Source organism: Artemia franciscana, chromosome 21 (genome assembly GCF_032884065.1).
Source record: "Artemia franciscana chromosome 21, ASM3288406v1, whole genome shotgun sequence".
Classification (NCBI taxonomy): domain Eukaryota; kingdom Metazoa; phylum Arthropoda; class Branchiopoda; order Anostraca; family Artemiidae; genus Artemia; species Artemia franciscana.
Window position 1 is genome coordinate 5,828,626 of NC_088883.1, and position 17,742 is coordinate 5,846,367.

At 34.5% G+C, this 17,742-nt stretch overlaps 1 protein-coding gene across 2 annotated transcripts in view; it reads left to right on the top strand.

Annotated features, from left to right (window-relative positions):
• Positions 1 to 15,096, top strand: part of LOC136040742 (G protein pathway suppressor 2-like) — a 41,648-nt gene extending 26,552 nt beyond the window's left edge. The window contains exons 7-9 of one of the 2 annotated variants that reach the window (XM_065725050.1): positions 5,738 to 5,946; positions 12,312 to 12,395; positions 14,584 to 15,096. In XM_065725050.1, the coding sequence (XP_065581122.1) occupies positions 5,738 to 5,946; positions 12,312 to 12,395; positions 14,584 to 14,655 (365 nt within the window). In that variant the 3' untranslated portion in view covers positions 14,656 to 15,096. The remainder of the gene's footprint in view (positions 1 to 5,737; positions 5,947 to 12,311; positions 12,396 to 14,583) is intronic. The other variant, XM_065725051.1, reaches the window with a different exon arrangement.
• Positions 15,097 to 17,742: the final 2,646 nt, after the last annotated feature.

Below are 17,742 nucleotides of genomic sequence, written 5' to 3' on the forward strand. Positions count from 1 at the left end.
CCATAACTGTAGGAGCTGATGGAGAGCAAGTTCTTAAAATGATGCCAAACAATGCACGAATTGGACTTTGTTGGTCATTCTCCAATAAATTCAGAGCTTGGCATGCACTACGGTAAGTGTCATGTATAGTACCGTTTACAGTTCTCAAATACTCAAAGGATGTCGGACCGGGTACATTCACCAAAAGCAGGCGTAGAAAGAAGCATTCATGTTGATTGGGGTGAACGGTGTAGAGTCTTCCTATCGTGGTATCTTTGAAGATGGTAGGTTGGCCGTCGACTGACTTACCCTGTTTTCGAGGTTCAAATACTTTATTTTTAGTATTCCACGTGTAATACGAAGGCACTTCAGTATACAGCAGTTTTTTTGCAAAAGAATCATTTTTGCAAAGCGAAAAGAAACCGGTTAACTTTGTATCCGTGGATTCAGGGCTCTTTGTTGCACGTTGGTTCCCGAGAAATAAACACGTTGACCATTCTGTAAATGTACCGCTAAATGAACAACAACTGGACTACGTTCATGTATCGGAAATGAAAGAATTCGCCAAACAGCTTCATTACTGCTTATGTATCTTCCAGCCTGATATTGTACGATTTCGTCGAAATCTTTGATTTCGGGCTGCAAGCCAAAAACTGCCATGTCACTGCCTTTGTTGACGTATTTACATATGTATTTGATTGCCTTTACGGAGTTACAGTATTCAACGTTTATGTGTGCATTAAATGTTTTTGATAATAATGGGGAATATGGAACAACCCACTGGTTATCTACTTCGATGGTGGTACCGTTACGCTTCTTTATTATTGCTGTTTTACCGCCATCTTCAGTAGATCTTCTTCTATATTGTGGGTAACCATCATTGCCAGTAATTGTGTTGGATACTAAAAGTCGAGGATATTGCTTTGTGCACCTTCCTTTGGCCATGCATGGTGAATTTCGTTCAGTGCACCGCAAGGTCCATGTATCATATTTTTTACAATAATATCATGTAACGCCTTATCGACATTTTCATCAGGTATTTCAGCGGAAATCGCATCATCAATTTCGTTCGAAGTAATTTTTTTATGTAGCCAGATTAGTATATGTGCGTGTGGCAAACCTCGTTTTTGCCATTCCACTGAGTACATTCAGCATCGCACTGACCCAAACACTTCAAAATTTACTATGTAGTTTATCAGTGATTTCAACTTTTGCCGGAAGACACGGGCCGTAATGTCATGTCTATGAACCGCCGATTGTCCTTGAAGTAAAAGCTGCAGTATCTCGTCCCAAGATTGATTACATGTAAATGTAATAAAATAAATCTGGACGACCATAGAGACGAACATACGCAATAGCATCTTGTGCATATTCATGCATATGATGGGGACTGCCAGCATATGACGAAGGCAAAATTGTTAATCTTCCAACGTTTGTGGTATTACCGTCATTTATAACTGCATCTCGCAAATGAATGTATTGTTCAGAGCGGAGCTTGGTCTGATTCAGGCGGATATATAGAAAACGTTCTGATTCAATTTTAGCATACATATCAACGACGAATTGGTGAAACAATTGACGGCATTTTAAAATATAATTTTCTCCATCCTGCCGAATCATTAGTCTATAGGAATAATATTGCATGCACTGCATTTCTTATTCATTTCTTTGTTAGTGGCTGGATTCATCAATTTAATATTAAAGTGATAGCCGTCGGCTCTATCCCAAAAAATTATAGGATATTGTAGGGCATCGTAGCATCGATGAGTTTCAGCAATTCTTAACAACTGAGCGTTTCGCTTATGAAGAATAATATCTCGAGGTAAAAACTGATCACCGACCATAACGATTGCCACTTCGTCGATAGTTGGAGCATTGTATTTACGCACATGTTGGCCAGGAGGCGTTTTGTCAGCGGAAATAACAATTTTATGCGTATCAGTAGGCATCAAATCGATGCCTGTTTTGAACAGACGCACTAAATTATTATTTTCGTGGAAAAGATGTTGCAATTGGGAAACGATTGTCCTTTCAACGTTGGGAGAAATTTCGCAACGTGCATTCAATTCAGAATTTCTATCACTGACGAAGTACAATTGTAAAAATTTATGATTCTCGCCTGAGAATGGTAGAAGGGACCCTGCTCTATGATAAATTTGCCCTTTTACTTTGAAAGTAGACATAAATTGATCTTGATTTTCGATTTGGGCTCCAAACGACGTCTTTTGGAAACATGAGTTATATTTTCTGATTTGTGACAAAAAACGCTTAGATTCTGACGTAGTTCCAGTAAGGAAAGTCTTCAATGGCTCTGGTGGTGCAGCCAATAGAGGAAGTTTAACTTTTCCTGAGGTGCAACACATTCCCATTGTTTCACCATTGAATTTCAAGGCCTTGCAATAGGGACAAATTTTAGACATAGTCCCGATTTGAACTCATCTACTCAAGCTATAATCATCGACTGGGCTGTACCTGAATGCCAGGCGATAACTTTCAGATTGCTCTGATTTCTCGGCACGCTTTCTTTTCTTACTTTCTCTATCAGCAGCAAGCCTGATTTCTTGCTGTTCTTGTGATTCCTCGGCACGCCTTCCTTTTTCACTTTCTCTTTTAGCAGCAAGTCTGGTTTCATGTTGCTCTGGTAGTTCCTCGGCATGTCTTCTTTTTTCACTTTCTCTTTTAGCAGCAAGTCTGGTTTCATGTTGCTCTGGTAGTTCCTCGTCACGCCTTCTTTTTTCACTTTCTCTTTTAGCAGCAAGTCTGGTTTCGCGTTGCTCTGGTAGTTCCTCGGCAAGCTTTCTGTTCTTTCTTTCTCTATCAGCCTCAAGCCTGTTTCCTTGCTGTTCTTTTGATTCCTCGGCACGCTTTCTTTTCTTACTTTCTCTATCAGCCTCAAGCCTGTTTCCTTGCTGTTCTTTTGATTCCTCGGCACGCTTTCTTTTCTTACTTTCTCTATCAGCAGCAAGTTTTTTGGCATAGACTCTTTGAGCATCTTCCTCGGCTGTTGCCATTGTAAGTTCATCAGTTATTTTACAGTTAAACATTCATAGATTTCTACGTGAACGCATGTCTTAAATATCTTTAATGACGTCACCGTCATAACAAAAATGACGACAAATAACTTCATGACGTCAGTCAACACACAAACATGACGTCAGACCCACACATCCACAGACAACTTATTTTTATATATAGATATATATACTACGTAAAACTTGCGAATATACAACATTCTTCGCTGTCCCATTGTCTGTACATATAAATAGATTGTCAGGTTTACCGACTCTTGATCATACAACATATAATTGTCCATGGGAAAAACAATCCGTATTCGGATCTATACCTCATTATTCTAATGATTGCCCTTAAGCTTTATTGATGGTGATTGCTAATCAAACATTCCCTGTGTCCCCATCGTCATTTATATATCCCCCCTGTGCCCCCCGGCGTCCCCGTTGTAGTTGTGTCCCCTGTGTCCCAGTCGTCATTTATAGTCGACAAACATGACGTCAGTCGACATACACGTCCCAGTCGTGATTTGTGTCCCGGTGTCCCAGTCTGTAATTTCTCTTTGAGTTTCCCGGTCGTCATTTATATTCCCTGTGTCACCTTTTTTTTTTTTTTAGTTTTTTTTTTTTTTCTTTTTCTCCTATTTTTCAGTTTTTTCCTTTTTTCTTTTTTTCTTTTTCAGTTTTTAGTTATTTTATTAGTTTTTAGTTTTTTTTTCTTTTAGTTTTTTTTTGTAGTTTTTACCTTTTTTTAGTTTTTTTTTCTTTTTTAGTTTTTAATTTTTTACATTTTTTAAAGTTTATTTTAGTTTTTAGCTTTTTTAGTTTTTTTTGTAGTTTCTACCTTTTTTAGTTTTTCTTCTTCTTTTGTATTAATGCTAAAGCCAAGGTTCGAACCTGGAACCTCTCGGACCTAGGACCTGGAACATAACGCTTTACCAACTCAGCTACTTCGGCTTGAATACATTTATCTTTTCTAGTTTTTTTTTTATTTTTATTTTTTTTAGTTTTCTTTTTCTCCTTTATTTTTCAGTTTTTTTCCTTTTTTAGTTCTTTTTCTTTTTCAGTTTTTAGTTTTTTTTTAGTTTTTTTATTAGTTTTTAGTTGTTTTTTTTCTTTTAGCTTTTTTTGTAGATTTTAACTTTTTTTAGTTTTTTTTTAGTTTTTTTTTAGTTTTTAGTTTTTTACTTTTTTGTAGTTTTTTTGTAGTTTTTACCTTTTTTAGGTTTTTTCTTCTTTTGTATTAATGCTAAAGCCAAGGTTCGAGTCTGGAACCTCTTGGACCTAGAACCTGGAACATAACGCTCTGCCAACTCAGCTACTTCGGTTTGAATACATTCGTTTTTGAATTGGTATATGATGAAATAATTCAGACGTCATATGCGGACAGACAGACAAACACACAAACAAACAACTTATATATATATATATATATATATATATATATATATATATATATATATATATATATATATATATATATATATATATATATATATATATATATATATATGCACATAAAACTAACTTGGAAGTAATAAATGAATTGATTTCCGTAGGAAAGGAGAGGGCCATTGTAAAAAAAAAGAAGCTAGATAATTTGATTAGGAAGTGCCCAGAAATCCAAGGGAGTTTGAAGTGTCAGTGGATTGGGCTCAAATTGGCGCCTGCCTTTGACTCCAAACAAACCAAAGCCTATCTGTTTTTAATAAAAAATGAGTGGTAATCGAACTTATGTGTCCTAAACTAAATACTATTATAAAAAAATAAATAATTCAATTACATTAAGAGAATTTTTACCTATTTGTATTCAGAATAGCTTCTGGTTTAACTGCCCCCCCCCCCCTCCAATGCCGGACATGTAGTCAATTCACCCAAATATAGGGGGGGGGGATAAAGTGTGCTCCCCACAGTATATATATATATATATATATATATATACATTTTGCTACGCGGGAGATTGCAGAGTGATTCCAGCTTTCTTCAAGTGCCTCCTACTTCATTAGATAATTGCCATGTCTCAATTTAAATTACAAAATTAATTGATTTTGTAGGAGGTTAAGAACTGTTAAATTTGACCTATATTTTATCTCCCCGCCAAAATATGAGGATTATTTCTCACTGTTCAGTCAATAATTAACCTTAATTGCTAATTAAAATTAATTAATTAAATAATTAATTAGCTGATTAATTAAAGTTAAAAAACCGGTAAAAATGCCCAGTGTGTTTTGGGCCTTATGATTGAAATTGGTTGTGAAAATTATGTTTGAAAACAGTGTTGAACCGGAATATACATGAAGCTTTTTTAAAAGTTGAATGAGGAGTTGATAATGATGCTGCTCTAAGGTCTCCCGTCGCAGGAGGGTTCTTAGCGCACAATTAAAAAATAAATATTACAAATAACTACGTCGTCCATTTTTTACTGATTTGTGTTACTATTCCTCTTTCAGGAGGCAAATGTATGTGTCTATACCCCCTCCTCTTACTGACACCCAGGCTAAAAACCACCCTTTGGGAGCACCAATAATAAACAAAACAGTTTTAGCCACTAAACACGTGATGGCAACAAACTATTAGTCATTTTTGTTTTTCATATCAGTTTGAACGCCTGGAAAATAGACTTGATGGATTTAGCTTTTGACCGACTCATTTGCTCAACATTACTTGCACGTAATTTATAATAAAATTGTACAGTTTATTTTTTTGTATTTTTTTTTTTTTTTGCATTTTAGATGAATTTTGTATTTTAGGTTTGATGTATAGTTACGGCAGTGTTGGCGCACCAGCGTATCCAGTAATGACAAAAGAGGATGAAGGCAAAACCGCCTTTACAAATGCTGCCCCTTCTGGGCGTGATAAGATGTCACCGTATTCAACGGCATCTGCAGGGACGCACGAAATGGCCAGGTCTGGCCACCCTGGTCTACTTTCTGGTGGCCTGCCAGTACATACTCAACAAGTTCTGATCTTTCACTCCTATTTTTTTTTACGCGCAATTTTTTTTTTAGTTTTTATACGCGTCATTTTTTTTATTGAAATTCTTACAATAAAAAAAATGACGTAAAAAAATCTAGGCTGAAAATTCACTTTTTGGGTTTCTCACAAAATAAAAAAATGAAAATATTGATGTTAGAAATACATATATCTGGGTTCTTTTCTCTATATTCCACTCCCCGTCCCCTGCTCTCCCTCCTTCTATCTCGGTCTCCCGCTCTTTCTCTTCTTCCTTCTCCCCCTTTCGTCATCTCCCTCCTCTCCCTCTCTTCTTTTCTCCATCTCTCTCTCCTTCCTTCTCCCTCCCCCTCTCTCTTCCCCTCTTTATCTCTCTCTCTCTCTCTCTCTCTCTCTCTCTCTCTCTCTCTCTCTCTCTCTCTCTCTCTCTCTCTATCTCTCTCTCTCTCTCTCTCTCTCTCTCTCCATCTCTTTTGTTCTTGCTCCAGGACTAATACAGAAAAGTTTAAAATAGTTTTCCTTCATTAAAAAACATTAAATCAAAAATAGTTAACTGACATGCTTTCTCGGATGTTTTTTTTTTTTTTTACTATTTATTCTCGGATGTTTTTTTTTTGTTTTTTTTTACTATTCATTCTCGGATTATTTTTTTTTTTACTATTTATTCTCGGATGTGTTTATTTTGACTATTTGCTCTCGGATGCTTTTTTTTTACTATGTATTCTCGGATATTTTTTTTTACTATTTATTCTCGGATGTTTTTTTTTACTATTTATTCTTGGATATTTTTTTACCATTTATTCTCGGACTTTTTTTTTACTTTTTATTCTCGGATGTTTGTTGTTTTTTTTTTTTTACTATTACCTTCGGATATATTTTTTTTACTTTTTATTTTTGGCTGTTTTTACTATCTATTTTCAGAGGTTTTTTAACATTTATTTTCGGACGTTTTTTTTACTCTTTATTCTTGGATATTTTTTTTACTATTCATTTTCGGATGTTTCCTTTTTTTTACTATTTATTTTCGGATGTTTTTCTTTACTATTAATTATCGGTTGTTATTATACAGTTTATTTTCTGATGATTTTTTAATTTTTATTTCCAAATTTTTTTTTTTTACTATTTATTCTCGGATGGTTTTTTTACTATTTATTTTCTTACTCAAAAGTCGAGTCATCTTTTATTCGTTGTTACTTTTTTCGTTTGAAGAATCTTATTTTAAGCTGATTTATAATATCATAATGCTCGTAATTATTCCACTGACTAGAGGATTATAATCAGATTACAGGACAGGGTAGTAATGCAAAAATCTGTTTAAGCTGAATTATAAACATGATTATAACATCACAATTATGGCTATTATTCAGCTGATTAGATGATTATAACCAGATCTCAGGGCAGGATGGTAATGCAAAAACCTGTTTAAGATAAATTATAAGTATGATGATATCACAATTCTGGTTATTACTCAGCCGATTAGATGATTATAATCAGATTACAGAGTAGGATGTCAATGCAATAACCAGTTTAAGGTAAATTTATCATGATGATAGTATCACAATTCTGGTTATTATTCAGCCGACTAGGGGATTATAATCACACTGCAGGGCAGGGATTTATATAAAAACCTGTTCAAGCTGAATTATAAGCTTGATGTATAGTATCACAGTTCTGGTTATTATTCAGCCGGTTTGGGGATTATAATGACACTGCAGGGCAGGGATTTATATAAAAAACCTGTTCAAGCTGAATTATAAGCTTGATGTATAGTATCACAGTTCTGGTCATTATTCAGCCGGTTTGGGGATTATAATCACACTGCAGGGCAGGGATTTATATAAAAACCTGTTCAAGCTGAATTATAAGCTTGATGTATAGTATCACAGTTCTGGTTATTATTCAGCCGGTTTGGGGATTATAATCACACTGCAGGGCAGGGATTTATATAAAAACCTGTTCCAGCTGAATTATAAGCTTGATGTATAGTATTACAGTTCTGGTCATTATTCAGCCGGTTTGGGGATTATAATCACACTGCAGGGATTTATATAAAAACCTGTTCAAGCTGAATTATAAGCTTGATGTATAGTATCACAGTTCTGGTTATTATTCAGCCGGTTTGGGGATTATAATCACACTGCAGGGCAGGGATTTATATAAAAACCTGTTCAAGCTGAATTATAAGCTTGATGTATAGTATCACAGTTCTGGTTATTATTCAGCCGGTTTGGGGATTATAATCACACTACAGGGCAGGGATTTATATAAAAACCTGTTCAAGCTGAATTATAAGCTGGATATATAGTATCACAGTTCTGGTTATTATTCAGCCGGTTTGGGGATTATAATCACACTGCAGGGCAGGGATTTATATAAAAACCTGTTCAAGCTGAATTATAAGCTTGATATATAGTATCACAGTTCTGGTTATTATTCAGCCGGTTTGAAGATTATAATCACACTGCAGGGCAGGGATTTATATAAAAACCTGTTCAAGCTTAATTATAAGCTTGATGTATAGTATCACAGTTCTGGTTTTTATTCAGCCGGTTTGGGGATTATAATCACACTGCAGGGCAGGGATTTATATAAAAACCTGTTCAAGCTGAATTATAAGCTTGATGTATAGTATCACAGTTCTGGTTATTATTCAGCCGGTTTGGGGATTATAATCACACTGCAGGGCAGGGATTTATATAAAAACCTGTTCAAGCTTAATTATAAGCTTGATGTATAGTATCACAGTTCTGGTCATTATTCAGCCGGTTTGGGGATTATAATCACACTGCAGGGCAGGGATTTATATAAAAACCTGTTCAAGCTGAATTATAAGCTTGATGTATAGTATCACAGTTCTGGTTATTATTCAGCCGGTTTGGGGATTATAATCACACTACAGGGCAGGGATTTATATAAAAACCTGTTCAAGCTGAATTATAAGCTTGATATATAGTATCACAGTTCTGGTTATTATTCAGCCGGTTTGGGGATTTAATCACACTGCAGGGCAGGGATTTATATAAAAACCTGTTCAAGCTTAATTATAAGCTTGATGTATAGTATCACAGTTCTGGTTATTATTCAGCCGGTTTGGGGATTATAATCACACTGCAGGGCAGGGATTTATATAAAAACCTGTTCAAGCTGAATTATAAGCTTGATGTATAGTATCACAGTTCTGGTTATTATTCAGCCGGTTTGGGGATTATAATCACACTGCAGGGCAGGGATTTATATAAAAACCTGTTCAAGCTTAATTATAAGCTTGATGTATAGTATCACAGTTCTGGTCATTATTCAACCGGTTTGGGGATTATAATCACACTGCAGGGCAGGGATTTATATAAAAACCTGTTCAAGCTGAATTATAAGCTTGATGTATAGTATCACAGTTCTGGTTATTATTCAGCCGGTTTGGGGATTATAATCACACTACAGGGCAGGGATTTATATAAAAACCTGTTCAAGCTGAATTATAAGCTTGATATATAGTATCACAGTTCTGGTTATTATTCAGCCGATTTGGGGATTATAATCACACTGCAGGGCAGGGATTTATATAGAAACCTGTTCAAGCTGAATTATAAGCTTGATGTATGGTAACATAATTTTGGTAATCACTCAGCAGATTGACTGGTTTGGTATATTACAGCTGAAACCAGCAATACATTCTGCCTGTCATATTTCTCCGCTTTGTGTTTTGCACTGCTAAATGATCTGGCTGCTGAATTGTTGATTTGACTTACCGTATTCCCCCCTTTGGGAAAAGGTGTTCCCCCGTTTATGGAAAACGTTTATTGAATCTAAAAAAAATATAGCATGAATAATTCTTTACAAATCGTGTTCCTCTTGCCCTTTATGTGACATATCTATGACATATATATTGCCCTCTATGTTATTGGTTCCTTTTGCCCAATATGTGACTTATCTAAGAATTAAATTCTCATTTTACTGTCTACCTTATTTTTATTATTGACCAATAGATTTCCTAAAGTTTTCCTCTTCATTCTCCTGAAAAGTTGACTTTTTTCTGGATCCGAAACGTGTTCATGAACGCCGCGATTTTTATCATGATGATGCAACAGTAAAATGTCTAAATAATTTCTGACACCACACTGGGCTTTTTTGTTATAGTGTTTGTTTGTGATATTCGTCTTTTCGTATTAACCTGCTAACTTTTACCTTTATTTTATAGTTTTTTTCTATCCTCAACTTAGCGCTTTAGACGGTTAAGGTGAGGTCTGTACTAAGGTATTTGCGCTGTATTCTTCTGTTTAACTGGCTGTGATTATCATCGTTTTCTCTGAACTTTCATTGGGTGTGTCTGGTCTTTGTTCTCTTCGGAAATTGGGAAACTTGTGTTCCAGGCTTATGTGAGACTGAAACTGGCTGAATTTTCTTCAAGGAAACTGGAAAGTTTCAATCTAAAAACCAACATTCGATTTCTTTAATTTTTCTTCCTTGGATAAGAAATTTCTCTGCTGAGGGTGGGAGCTAAGGTTGTATATGATTACAAGAAGAAAAACATATCCAAAGGAGCGCCATTTCTTGGGGATATTCTTGTCCTCTGTTTCTATGTTGTTTTTTTCTTGTTTTTTGTTTTTTTTGTTCTGTTGGAATAGCCAGTCCTCTACTGACAGTTTTAAATTTCAAACCACCAAAAATATTCAAAATTCAAAATATTCACTCCTAGGGGGCTTAATCCCCCTTTTAATGAAAACGGGATGGCAACTTTGATACTGAACCTTCTTTCCAAGCTAGTTGTGAACGTTACTACTTGTAATTCGTTAGTGTCCGTTTTACTTCTAACTCAAGCGATTTAATTATCAAACGCCTCACACCATCAGGTTGATCAATTATAGTTCTTGTAACATCAAAGATAAGGGACTAGATATATAATAATCACTGCCACAGTCATCGTCATACAAGTTTATTAGCAACTGAAGAAAAAAATATTAAGTAAATGAAGAAGCTGGAAATAAACCAAAACAGATTCAAAATAAAACGTAAAATATTTAAAATTCTAATCTTCTAAATTCTACAAGCTTATACGCAATTGATTAAAAAAATAGTAAGTAAATAATGAAACTCAAAATAATATGAACATAGTCAAACTAAAACCTAAATTATTTAAATATCTAGCTTTCTAAAAAACAAACAACAATCAAATTACAAAAAACTTTTAAATAGAAAACGAATATTTAACAACAGCTTATCAGTGAAGGCAATGGGCCTTCGTTGCTAAGCCTTGACTTGACATGGTGAGTCCACCCAGAACGGTAATGACGCTGTTCAACTAATTGCGAATTAAAAACTATGAAGTGATGCTAAAGAATGGGTAACACCTCCCCTTCCCCGGAGATGAAAGTTAATTAGTCTTGGATCCTTATCAGAGATCGTGCTCTTTGTTTTTTACTAAAGGCAAGCAACTGTTTCTCATTATGTAGCTTGCATTTAGTCAATAGAGGCTTAACGGCCTGCCATCAAATTTGCGAATATATTTATTTTTATTTATTTATTTTAATTAAACATGTTAACTCAAATGAAACATGCATTTAGTCAAATTTGTCAATTTAGTCAAACAATTTAGTTAATAAGTCAAAAATTTAGTCAACAATTAGTCAGATTAATCAAATTAATAGCAATTAATCAAATAAATAGTATTAATCAAATTCATATTAATAGTATTAATCAAATTAATCAAAATACTATTAATAGTATTAATCAAATTAATTAATTAATTAATCAATTAATAGCAAAAAAATTAATCAAATTAGTCAACAATTTAGTCAAAATTTGACTAATCAAAATAAGTCAATTTAGTCAAAAACATGCATGTTTAGTCAAATGCATTTAGTCAATGAAACATATTTAGTCAAATTAAAGAGAGCGTGCTCTTTGTTTTTTTTACTAAAGGCAACCAACTGTTTCTCATTATGTAGCTTGCATTTAGTCAGTAGGTTTCATAAAGAGGCTATGAACTTTATGTGTAGTTTAGTAATTGTTCCCCGTATTTTTCATAGCTCAGGTATCGATCGATAAGGAAAAGTTTTCTATTTTGGGGGGAGGGGGTGGGCAAGAGGTGTATTTGTCTCATGTCCACAAATAGTAGTGCTTGTGTTTTATTCCTATCTCTGGGCAAGGTTTTTGTTCAATATCTAATAGCAACTCTACTTTCAGAAACGCTTGTATTCCTGACTGAAAATTTCAATCGAATCAAATGTCAAATCTCTGAAAGCTTCATCTCCTTTGCTCAAGTAGAGTTTAAATACTTTTTTTTTATAATTCAATAATTATTAGATTTGTAATATCTAAAAAGTGATTTTTTACTATACTTTTAAGAAATTTGTTCTTCATCTCTGTTTGTTTTAGGTAAAATCAGGTGGCATCTCGTCCGGACAGCCTGTTAGAAGCATGCATGGAAGTCCTGCTTATCCCCCGCCTACCCACAATACCGTAAGTAAACTAAGTTTCGTAAGTACCGTAATTATATGCACAACATCGTGCATACTATGTAGGTAAAATATAAAAGCCAACCAAGCAGTTCGCAGCTCCTAAAGCCTGAGAAAGCATATTCTTAAGGAGTGTTCGTATGCAAGTCAAATTAGTCAAATTAATTCGTCAAATTAGATTAAATTAGTCAAATTAGAAGTAATTTTACACACAAGAGAATTTTGTGTTAAAAGGATTTCAGTTAGTCAAGATATATAAGAACACGTGCACTTTGTCTGATGGTTGAAAAACACAATGGGTTAACATCACATTACTGTGTTTTAGAGAATTAAGCAAATAATTCAGAAGAGATGATGGGTAAAAACTCTATTCCTTTAGCCTAAGTTTTCGGGACTCGTCGTTCAGATGAATCAGAGGGGAGGGGAAGGTTTTGACCACAAAAATGTTGCTTTCTTTCCTCATCTTCTCTTCTCCCCTTTGCTTTCTCCTCTTTTTTCCAGATTCTCTGTAGATAAAATTGTTTTGATAGAAATACATCATTGGGCAACTGCAGAACATTTTTGACTGGGGAAAGGAGAAGGTTTTGGGGGGTAAAAGTCTGCAAGAAGCAGACGAGAGAAAATAAAGAGGTTTCAAATCAAGCAAGGGATCAAACGCTTAATTTCGTAAATAATGACTCTTACTGTATCCGGAAGTTTCGAAAGCGGCCTCGATGACGAAGTAAAGGCTGACATCAAATAACTGGACAGTTTGACATCCAATAACAGGAAATGTCACTCTATCAGAAAGTTTATATTTTCAGAAAGATGCTTTATCAGAAAGTTTCGAAAGTGGCTTCTGTGACGGAGGAAAGGTTGACATCCAAATAACAGGACAATACGAAGCATAAGACTGAACTAGGTTGTTGGAAAAGAGGGGTTTCCAAATAGGTTACGCTAATCTTAAATGAAAGATTTTCATCAAGCAAGATGCCTAGGCATTGAACATAAACGACATTAAGCTCTATTTAAAGAACTTCTTGATTAAGTCCAGGTAAGCCTTTGAGACTCTTAAAAAAATGAGAAAGCATGACTTTCCAACATTTTAAGCAATGTAATTCAAATCAAACAACTGGATAAATCTTTCAAAAAGGGCTGTCATTTGAACAAAACTCATACTCCGCTCTACTGGCTGTGACAAGAGTACTGTCACCAGCAAAAGCAATAATTGCATTAGGAAAAGACGAGATCTTGTCACAGTTAGCAGTAGATATTGTTTGAAAGGACGACGGCAAATTATTAGCTTCGGATTATTAACCGGATTTACAAGGTCATTAACATAATTTTTAAAGTACATTTGCCCAATAACAGGTCCTTGCGGAACGCCAAACTCTATTTTGGATTTGTTACAAAAAAGTGGATCAACCGAGATGACTCGACCAGATAAATATGAAAGAAACAAGGAATAAGCACTACCTCTTATACCAATATGTAACAATTTCTGAAGGAGAATCGTGTGTGCTAACGAATCGAATGCTTTTTGAACGTTAATAGATAGAACAACAGGTATCAAATCAGAATCAAGAGCTGAGTATGAAGTTCTCAGGATAGGTTTTTCTAATGAAATGTGACTGCTTGTCTAAGATCGTCCTTCTCAGCTATCCATCTAGAGCCAAATGAAAAGGAGTGAAAAGAAGGAACTTAAAGCAAATTGGAAGTTACTGGGTGGTTTGAAGAGGAAGCTTTGAATTGATTGGGATGGAGAAGGAGTGTGCGTAGTTGTTTTGGCCTTAGGCTGCCTGGTTCTGCAGTGAAATGTTGTTAGTAGTAGTAGCAATATTTAAGGTTTTTTTATTTCTTAATGTCATGATCAGCCTATGATTTACTTTTTAGCTTTAAAAATGCACTTACATAAATGATGTGTTAATTTTTAAAGTTTTTGTTTATTTTACATAGCATTTTCTTAAAAGTTATTCCTAAACTATTATTGATTATTTAATAAAATATTTTGTATAAAATAAAACAAAATATAATATTGTATATGTTTGTATGAAAATGTATTTAAAATATAGTATTGAGTATGAAAATGTGTATAAAAATGTTTATATAAATAAAATAAAACCTTTTATTATGTATATTTTCATCAAATATAAAATTTAGCCTTATTTTCTTTTTGCCTAACTTAACTTTTTAATTCACTCTTTTATTTTTAGGTTGGTACTCGAGTGGTCTATTCGTCCCCTAGTCCCATGATACGACCTCCCTCACAGGGACCAAGATTCTAGAAACTACAAGGATTATTTTTCTCTAAAAAACTCAAAGAAAAAAGTGTAAAAGTGGGATGAATCTTCAATTTTATTTTTACAAAATTCAAATTTTTAGCAAAAACCATGAGTTTCTGAATTACCAACTTTTTGTGAATCATTTTAAGAGTTATTCGTACCCTAATTTCATGATACGAACACGTTACAGGTCATGGCTTATGGACTTAGATTATTTTCTACCAACAGAAATGTAGCACTTACTCCTTTGCGTATAAAACTCAAATTGTGTCAAACAATTCGTATTTATGAAATAGTAACTGAATTTCTATTGTTACATCGAACAGGTGAACAGGTTTTCTTGAACAGGTGAAGTGTTTTTTTCTGCAAAGTCTGTGTCATTTCAGTGGTTTTTATCTGTATTCATTATAATTTTTTAATAAATGGCTGAACTTTCACCAATAATAACGAAAAATACTAAAAAGATTTTAGTGTTAACATTTTTGACGTGTCTACATAACCCTTATGCTAAGCAGATAACATTAAGAGGAATCTATTCAGTTTTTATCTAATGTTATTTTCCTACCTTAAACAATGCTCAATATCTTTCTCAGGAATTGGTATTTTTTAGTGAGAAATTCCATGTTTATACTCCTAAACATGGCCAAAAATATTGTACGAAGTATTTTTTTTCCAAAAATACCATTGGTAATTAAATAAAAAATAAGCTGTCACACGCACTCTACACACCCTCTCCTCTTCCTACAAAAGAATTTCTACTGTACTAAAATGCTCACCACAAGTTGAAGTGGAGGGACCTGGTGTGTTGATTGGACAAATACGGTTCACAGGAGAGGTGATATAAGGTCCTCCAGAGCTTTTTCTGGCATGCGCATAGGGCATCGAATTAGTTACCGTTTCAGTTGCTGCTTTTTTTTTTACCGGTATAAAGTGTGCCGTCTAACCTTGCTGCAGGAGGGATCTATCCCAGGGCCCATACTGCCATCTAGAGTGAGCATCAATCCAATGTGCTACCAGGGCACTACTAGGGGGTACTGGTGTGCTACCAGGGCGGTAACTTTTAATTTTATATGTACCTGTCACAGCGAAAGGCCGAAATTGCAAAATTTCGTCATTCACCGGTGAATGTTGGAAATCAACTTTTTCAGTTTTATGCCAGGTTTGATGGTGGTAGGTTAGGTTTTTAACCTATTTCTGAGATTTATAGCCTAATTGAACCTAACCTAATCTTAACTTTTACCATCAAACATTGTATAAGACTGAAAAAGCTGATTGAATCTAAGCAGAGAAAAAGGAATATGAGACATTTACCAGATTTCGGTCTTTCACCGTAACATATCTACTATGATTAGTCAATAAACGGCTGGATCGTCATCGCCAATAGCGGCTAAATCACTCACCTACCAGAAAGTGGTGAAATGATTTATTGTGCAGTTTAAATAACTTTAATGGTTTATGTATAAATACTGTGAATAAACTGCTAAACTACGACCAAGGCACATCACTTTTTCAGTATAGTAAGATTCGAAGCACTATCACTTCCTTAATTGCAATTTTCATTTTTATTCAAGGAGTTAAGGAAAGGGCTGGACCTGAGAACTCCTCCCTCTTCCTCCTGCGTTCGTCCTTGTTGAAGGGACATCTTAACTATTGCTCAGGGTTGCCGGCAGGGGAAAAAAATAACTAGATTCTTTGGGTGATTGAGCGATTTTTTTTTCAATAATCTATTGATTTTTGCGCTTATTTAGCGATTTTTTTAGTTTATGCAATTTAAAAATCACCAGAAATAGTGATAAGTCACTAGGGGTGGCAACCCTGCTACTACTCAACTAGAATATTCAACACTAACGAAGTAAGTCAGTTTGTAATACCACGCTTACCTATCCTTCGGAACTACCAATAGCTATTTGATTTTAACGAATATTTTGCATAGTGTCAGCAACCTTTTCTCCCATATAACCGACGTATTTTCAATGTAGTACCTTAAATTAGGTAATTTTTTCTAAGACCACACTGCCATTCTATGTCGAAAATAAAACAGCAATTTATGATATTAAGTTGTATATATTGACAGATGTGATAAATCAACTTCTATTCAACAACGTTTCTTTTGCAATTGAAAGAAGAAGTTTGTTCCACCCTCATTATAAATTAAGTAGAAAAAAACAAGTTTTCTTAACTGAAAGTAAGGAGCGACGTTAGAACTTAGAACGAACAGAAATTACTCCGTATATGAAAGGGGCTTTTCCTCCTCAACGCCCCGCTCTTTACGCTAAAGTTTGATTCTTTCTCTTAACTCTACCTTTCAAAACAGTAAAAAAACTTTAGCGTGAAGAGCGGGGCGTTAAGGAGGAAAAGCCCCTTTCATATACGGAGTAATTTCTGTTCGTTTTAAGTTTTAATGTCGCTCTTTACTTTCGGTTAAGAAAACTTGTTTTTTTTTTTCATTTAATTTCTGAACGTTTTTGAATAAATGCTTGTTTTGATTTTGGCTGTCCGCACATAAATAATTAAAACGAAATTTGCATATTATTTTTTTTTTCACTAAATGGCTTTCTCATAGTTTTAATCGGAAGATTTTGAGAAAAAGGAGCGGGGGAGGAGGCTTAGTTGCCCTCCAATTTCTTGATTACTTAAAAAGGCAACTAGAACTTTTAATTTTTTACGAACGTTTTCATTAGTAAAAAATACACGTAACTTATGAATTAACTTATGTAACGAACTTCTATATTCGTATGTTTTTATTACATATATGAGGGGGTTCGCCCACTGGTCAATACCTCGCTCTTTACACTAAAGCTTAAATTTTGTCTTAATTCCTTAAGAATGACCCCTGAATCACAAAGGCCGTAGAATAAATAGTTGAAATTACTAAGAATACTTTAGCGTAACGAGCGAGGTATTATGAGGAGGTGGACCCCTCATATGCGTAATGAGCAAGGTATTGTTCATAGCGTAAAGAGCAAGGTATTGTGGAGGAGACGAACCCCCCCATATACGTAATATTTTATGTTCGTTTTAAGTTTTAATGCTGCTCATTACTTCCAGTTGAAAACATCTTTTTTCTATTTTATCATTTTTTTAAATAAT